This window comes from Berghia stephanieae, chromosome 8 (genome assembly GCF_034508935.2).
Source record: "Berghia stephanieae isolate SIO BIC M18660-M18661 chromosome 8, UCSD_Bste_1.3, whole genome shotgun sequence".
Classification (NCBI taxonomy): Eukaryota; Metazoa; Mollusca; class Gastropoda; order Nudibranchia; family Aeolidiidae; genus Berghia; species Berghia stephanieae.
The window spans coordinates 8782729-8790743 of NC_088367.1; the positions used below are offsets into that span (position 1 = coordinate 8782729).

At 33.4% G+C, this 8015-nt stretch overlaps 1 protein-coding gene across 1 annotated transcript in view; it reads left to right on the forward strand.

The window, feature by feature from the left end:
- The window catches only part of LOC144978122 (sorting nexin lst-4-like), a 51714-nt gene extending 48384 nt beyond the window's left edge, over positions 1-3330 (forward strand). Inside the window, exon 16 of the mRNA XM_078923761.1 lies at positions 223-3330. Within this exon, the coding sequence (XP_078779887.1) occupies positions 223-270 (48 nt within the window). The 3' untranslated portion in view covers positions 271-3330. The remainder of the gene's footprint in view (positions 1-222) is intronic.
- The last annotated feature ends 4685 nt before the right edge of the window (positions 3331-8015 follow it).

The window sequence follows — 8015 nt, forward strand, 5'->3', positions numbered from 1 at the left end:
CTCAGTACCTTTTGGGTAAAAGGTTATTTAGGCCATAAGGCCTTTGAATACCCGATGTATTTAAATTTAATCATAAATAAATCAATAATTGATTATTTCTTTATCAAGAATTATTTTGAATCTGTGAACAGTAGAAGCATTTTTCGTTTCATACAGTCCTAGTCATACAGTCATTCTAATTTTTTCTCTTTTTTTCTTTTCTTTTTATTTTTTTTTTTTCAGCTAACGAGCAAATTGGAAGATGCCTTAGCCCGCTATGATGCCGTATAAATTAAAACACAACTCATTTGTGTGTTGTGTGTTTCCAGCAATTAACAAATGTTTGTAAGGAGGAGAATCTGCTGTGCTGTGTGATGTGTAGTAACGCACCACTATAATATATAGAATACATGATGGGTAGTGTGTACAATAATAGAGATGTGTTTGGATGTATTTTATGCCAAGAGTTCATAGATTGAGACATCCTGCATTTCTAGTAGAATATTTAGATAAGAACCCTTTTCTTTCTGCTTTTGTTTGTTTGTTTGTTTGTTTGTTTTTAAAAGACAGAATTTTCTGCTAATAGTCGTTGCCAGTATCGATTGAAATGGCTGTTGTTGTCCCAAGGGGAAGCTGACACTTAATGTTCAAAAATTTTTATTGGAGTCAAAAGGAATCGGAATGTTTTCATTGAGGAGGACTAGATGTTTGTTCCGAATACTTTTTTTTTTTTTAAGTTGTTTTCTTTAGTTTGGTTTGGGTTTTTTTTTTATTTCCTGATTCTGATGAATTTGTCACTAAAATTCAGTTTTCTCCATCTAGTTCTTTCCAACGTCACACCAGATCGATGTGGTTGGTGACAATTATGGAAAGATTGAAAGGCCCGAGTCAAAACGATTTGATTTCGTCGTCACCTGAATTGGAAAGATAGCTGTTTTATTTGTGAAAAAAAAAAACGTTTTCTTTTTCTTTTTTGATTTTCTTTCTATTTATTAATTCGTTTTTTTTTAGTGAATTACGTAGTGACCCAGTTTCTCTGAACAAATTGTTCATTTGTGGCAGAAATGTCATTCTTTGTCAACTAAGCAGAACAATGTCGTTTTTGAAGATGATTGTACAAGATCGATGAAGGAATGAATTCATTCTTGAATTGTATGTGTGTGTGTGTGGGTGTATGTGTTTGTGTTTGTGTTTTGTGAGCTTGTTGTTGGACAGCTCAAATAGACAATGAAATATAAACAATGAATCGATGAAATAATATACTTTTTTTACACTGTATAAACAACAATGTATAAACCAATCTACTTCATTTCACCACAAGCTTTTATTGTGCATTTTTTAATACGAATTGTTTATTACTTGTTATCATTGATGAATTCACTCAATATTAGAAATGCACAGATTGGAAGGGAGTTTGATTGATTGCATGTCATTAAATTATTAGATGGATGAAATTCTGTTTCATTCTGGTCCCTCGAACCCAGAACCTTCTGATCCGAAGGCGAGTGTGTTATACCACTAGACCACAAAGCCGCTTGCTTGTGAAACGAGTGCTCTACCAACTGTTACGTCAATATAAAGCAACGCTAAATTAGAATCTACGGCTCATAAATATTTTCTCAACGTGGGATCAGTTTTCTTATAAAAGGGATTAAAAATGAATTGCTTGGACACACATTGTTTTGGGAGGCTAGCATTTGTTACTTGTTTGTTTTGTTGATTGTTGTACCCATCAAATCCATGATATTGAATCTTGACTATGTCTGCCATAGTATGATAAAAGGACGAAAGCATCATGGGCCCTGGCTTTGTTTTGAACTGTGGTCTGAAATGTGTTTGAAATTTTAATAATTTGTTACATTTTTCAATTTCTAAATTTTGTATTTCTGATAGGGTTGTGTTGTCACATTATTCCACCCCTCTTCCTAAATAGTAAGGCGGAATGATTTTATGTTTTCAGTAATAATTTGTGACATCAGCTTATAAATTGTTAAATTTCACCAAAAATTGTGATTCTTTAAAAATAGATATTATTTTAGTGTTTTAAACACACCTTTTATTCACAGATGATAAAATGGCATCGATTGAGGGGTAGAATAAATGATTTCTTATACTCTTTCCGTTTGGAATTCGAACTTCATTCCCAACACGCACTCGCAAACTCGTGCAGCGATTAGGAACGCGTCCTGAATTCCAAAAGGCAAGAGTGTAAGAATCGTATTTTACTACAGGGCCCAGATAATATTGTGGGAATGAAACGTGGATATTTAAATAGCTCATGTTTGTTTACGTTGGTGCTTATCTCCTTTTATCATACGATGACAGATTTCTGTTTGTAATATTTTGTTGTTTCCTATCATGTCTGCCATCATCACCAGAAACGTGGATGTCCGTGATATAAATAGCTTGTGTAGGGCTTATGTCCTTTTATCATACGATGACAGATTTCTACCTATAATACTTTGTTGTTTCCTATCATTTCTACCATTATGGCCAGCAGCAACAATGTGATCTTTTTTCTTGGAATTTTTTTTCTGTTGATTTCCACCATTTAAAAAATATATATTCTAAAGTCGATGTGATATGGCTTAATGATAAAATAAATTGAATGTCATGTTAATAGGGGACAAAAGTGTGGTCTCAAAAAACTGGTTCCTATCTCATTGGAAGTGTAAAACTACTCTACACAAAGACTGACTACATACCTTGTTTAAATGATCTTCTGCTTTCATAGTGATAGCATCTTATTTTCTAGTCTAAATAAATAAATGCTGGTCGTCAATACAGACCAACCGTCTTCGCTTTTTTACGTCCCGTAATTCCTAAACAATCTTCCACTGAAATAGTTATGCCACCTTTATGTAACCCATTCATTATTAGTACTCGGAAGGACTGGTTACATACACACTTCCAAGGATTTAGGAACCAAAAGAGTGGAGGGTTTGATGTCACAGCTTTCTTCCCCATTTCTGTCATCAACAACAGCAGCTCCATTGTGATCGATTTGTTGAATTTTAAAAACAATTTTTTTTCAACAATTAAAAACAAACATTTCTGAAGTCGATGAGATTTGGCTTGTTGATGAAATGAGGCGAATGTCATTTCAATTGGAGGAGGATAAAGTGATAGATTAAATATTCTCATTATAGAACTGGTGTTATATTAATTTGATTTGCCAGTCATTTCACCTTTTTTGGAGAAATCTGAGATATGATTATTTTTTTTTACCAAAGTTAAATCTGATATATGACCTTTTTTTTTTTACCAGTGTTAAAAGGTGAATGGGAATGTGTAACTGCCGGCCGTACCGCTTCAAATATCATTAAATTATTTCTGTGTTCTGGTAAAAAATCTTTTAGCCTTCTTCAATTTCTGGGTGGGGTTCCTACCTCCCATAGTGGGCAGGGAGGTACTTATTCTGTCTTCTATCCCCCTATAACTGTTTTCCAACTTGCATTCTGTCTTTGTCTTGGAATGAGATTGCTTGGTTTTGCCCTGGCCCTGGTCGGGGTCCTGGCTGGGAGGGAAACAAGTCGAATGCATAGTTATTGTTTTGGGAGGTGATATTTTTTTCCTTGTAAATCATCTCTCTGTTATGTATTATTATATTTGTTCTAATTTATATTGTAAGCATTTGAGTGTATTCCTCTAAGTGGGGGCCGTGCTTGTCTCCGGATGAGACTTATTGGTGATCTCAAACTAAGAACATTGATGGTATGCTCTTGGAATCTACATCTGATCCCTATTTGTTCCCAGTTCCCCTTTTGTCTTACTTTTTCTTGGATGCTTTAATTGTAATTCTAGAACTTTTTACTGTCCCATTTTCTTCCTTTTTACTGGCGCTGATATAACCTAAATGTGTTGCAAGCGCCGTAAAACCCTTAAAAAACAAAACAAAACAAACTTCTTCAATTTTCAGTCATGTGATTTTAGTTCCATAATTTTCAGTCGTGTGATCTTAGCCTCATCATCATCATCACAATCTTTATTATTATTATTATTATTATTATTATTATATTATTATTATTATTATTATTATTATTATTATTATTATTATTATTATTATTATTATTATTACTACTATTATTATTATTATTATTATTATTATTATTGTTATTAATATTTTTATTATTATTATTATTATTATTATTATTATTATTATTATTATTATTATTATTATTATTATTATTATTATTATTATTATTATTATTATTATTATTATTATTACCATTATTATTATTAATCATTATGATAATTCCTTTTATTGGTATTATTTTTATTTACAATTGTAATAGTAATAATTGTAATGATTAGTGATGATATATTGGATGTTGAAGAATTTTAGCTCATTTTGATGAATATTTCTTACGTTTATATCTCCAAAAAGTTACAGTTTTCGATATACTTTACAGTTGCAATATCTGGGTGGGGTCTCTTTGACCTTCTAAGGTCAGCGGAGAGGTCACTTTTGCTTGTCTATTCTATCCCTCTTCATCTCTTTCCACGTTGCTTTCGCCCTAGTTCGGGTTTAGCATTGCTCGTTTTTTTTCCTTGTCCTGGCAGAGCTTTCTAGCTAAGAGGAAGGCAGTTGAATGTATGGTTCATGTTATTGAGAGATGATATACTTTTCCTTTTAGATCATCTCTCTCTTATGTACTATTTTCATTTAATCTTCATAGCAGGATCTTTTGCTTGTGCCTGAATGAGACTTTTAGGTCATGCCAAAATGGGCTCATTGGTAGATTGCTCAGGGAATCGGTCCCCGTTGTCTAAATTTTTCTTTAGTGCTTTAATGTTTGATCTATAATGATGAGAAATATAGAGTATGGAGAAGTATCAGTTAAAAACAGAGAATAAAGAACAATCTTTTCAATTTTTAGCCCCCCCCCCCCCCCCCCATTTTTAAAACTCTCTCCCATCACACGTGAGATGCTCGGATTCATTGACAAGTTTCAAATCTGGCTTTAAGTTTTATCTTTTTACGTCATAAAGTTGCAATACTATTATCATATTTTTTTGTTGTTAAATTGAATTTGTATCACTTTTCCATCAACACTTGTCTTACTGTAATATGTTTTGTTTTATATCACTGTAAAGCGCTTAGAGCCTGTGACAACGGGGTAAAGCGCTATGTAAGTGCCATTTATTATTATTATTATTATTATTAAAGATGTCACAGTGTCCGAGCCAATCTGGGATCCCAGGTTGTATCTGGCCAGGCAATATTTCCATTCTCGTGTTTTCATCTCCACACTCTTATATTTCTTATCATTATAATTATAGATACAAGTGCCCGTTCCACACTTTTTCTGAACTTTATATCTGGAACCTTTCTCTCATAATTCATAGCGGGCAGGGGGGTACTAACTGTGTCTTCTATCCCCTTATAACTGTTTTCTAACATGCTTTCTGTCTTTGTCTTGGAATGAGATTACTTGGTTTTGTCCTTGCCCTGGCCAGAGTCCTAGCTTGGAGGGAAACAGTCAAATGCATAGTTATTGTTTTGGGAGATGATATTTTTTTCCTTGTAAATCATCTCTCTGTTATGTATTGTTATATTGAATGTATGATGAAAACATTTGAGTGTATTCTTCCTTTTTACCGGCACTGGTATAACCTAAATGTGTTGCAAGCGCTGTAAAACCTTTAAAAACAAACATTTTTCTCATAATCTTTCCTTTTTACGGGTGCCGAAATGATCCAAATGTTTTGCAAGCGCCGTAAAAACCCCAAAATAAACAAAATAAACAGATGCAATATATTATTTTTTTGTTATGTATTTTTATTCAAGTACACATTCTTTTTGTTGTTTTGTTTTTTGTTGTTTGTTTTGTTCTGACTACATTGATATGAGGACATACTTCTAAAAATTTATGAGAACTGGTTTTAATTTTCCCCGTTGTTCTTTATGTCAGTTGACTAGCACATTTATTTAGCTGGGTGGGTGGGTGGTGTTCCCGACATCCCATAGTGGGCAGGGAGGTACTTACTGTGTCTTCTATCCCTTTATATCTGTTTTCCAATTGCTTTCTGTCTTTGTCTTGGAATGAGAATCACTTTGTTTTGTCCTGGCTCTGGCTGGGAGGGAAACAGTCAAATGTAGAGTTTTGGGAGATGATATTTTTTTTCCTTGTAAATCATTTCTCTGTACTGTTATGCATTGTATTATGTTTTGTTTACATATTATATTATATGATTTGTAGACATTTGAGTGTGTTCCTCTTAGTGGGATCTTGTGCTTGTGTCTGGATGAGACTTTTAGGTGATCTCAAACTAAGTACTTTGATAGTGTGCTCTTGGAATCTACATCTGTTCCCTATTTGAACCAACTCCCCTTTGTCTTACTTTTTCTTCAAGTCCTTTTAATTGTACATCTAGAATGTTTTTACTATTCAATATTTTTCCTATTTACTGGCGCTGATATGACCTTCATGTGTTGAAAGGGCCGTAACAGCCTTAAAAGTGGGTGGTTGGATGGGAGCATCACCCTTGAATCATATACCTATGATGTTCGCATGGGTGTACGATCCGATAGTGATGTCGTTTCTTCTTCTCTTTACTAGCCTATCCTGCTTCTTTGGTTTGTGATTGTATTTTTAACAGGGGATATTTTTTTTTCTGTAAATCTTCTGCCTGTTTGTTCTTGGTTATTTATAATTTAGCTTATGATATCTTTAGGTTATGATTTTGATTTACATTTGTACTATTTTTGTTAGATTGCTTGTTTTTTTGTTTCAGCGGTCTCTCATATAACCTCAATTGTGTTGGAAGAGACCTGAAGCAACAAACAAACAAAAAACAGCCTTAAAAACAACCATTTATTTCAATAATACATTATATTCAGTGTTCAACGTCTTAGTGATACGAAGCTGCTACAAGCTGTGGCCTGTAAACAATTATTTCAATAATACATTATATTCAGTGTTCAACGTCTTAGTGATACGAAGCTGCTACAAGCTGTGGCCTGTAAACAATTATGAACAAATAGGAATAGAACAACTTTGAAAAAAACCCAACAAAATACCAGTCACAGAATGCTTTCGACCCAAAACCCTTCTTCAGCCAACAACAAAAACATAGACATACATCATCCAGAATCCAGACAGACAGAAGAGAAATATTTGGCAAACAAAAAAAAGATATGTTCATTTTCAAAGCTGCTGTGTTCATTCCTGTTCAAGGTCCAATTGCCACACTAAAAATGCTAAATTTTTTCCCCAATTGTTATTTTTTTTCTTTTTTTTTTCAATTTATTCCTATGGATTTTACTTAATTCTTTTGCAGCGATTTGAATTTATCTTCCAGTCCGAATGACATTGTGTTTTCATTAAATTCCTATTACCTCCTATAATGCACATATAATTTGTTCAAAGAGAAAAATTCAGATTGTATCTGAATGACCTTACTTCACACATGAATCATTTACCTCGGCTAATCTTTACTTATCTTCATTCATTTTACCGTAGTTTTTGTATTTGAGTTGATGACATTGACTATTTTGTTACTTTGTGTAAAGTCATCCATTTTTCATTCAACATCTACAATACTCATTGGATTCAAGCACATCGAATTCCAGCATGTTCTGCTGGCGATAGGTGACCCAATTTTGTATCTTATAAATTGAGTCCTTACCTCCTTTGAGCATTGGCTTCTGTTTCTATTTCTAGCACACTTTTTGGCTTCTCCCGAGAGCGTGCTTGAATCCAGCGAGTACTGTAGTTATTATGATTATAAATGACATATTTCCACATATTGTTATATTTTCCCATGGAAATGTACCATCATCATTATTACACGCGTCATGTTATGATTTTTACACACTTGATATGTACATGATGCTATGAGATGGTGTTGTATTGAAAACCAGCAGTGTGTTTTCACCAGTCACTCGGAACTCAATCATGCCTACATTGTATTGGGATTAACTCTCTCCTTACCAGCCATTTTCAGGATTTTCCACAAAACCTCACACCCAACTAACACAAAAATATATTTTTTATAACTCAAACACAATAGCAGTAAAGTTCTTGCCATAC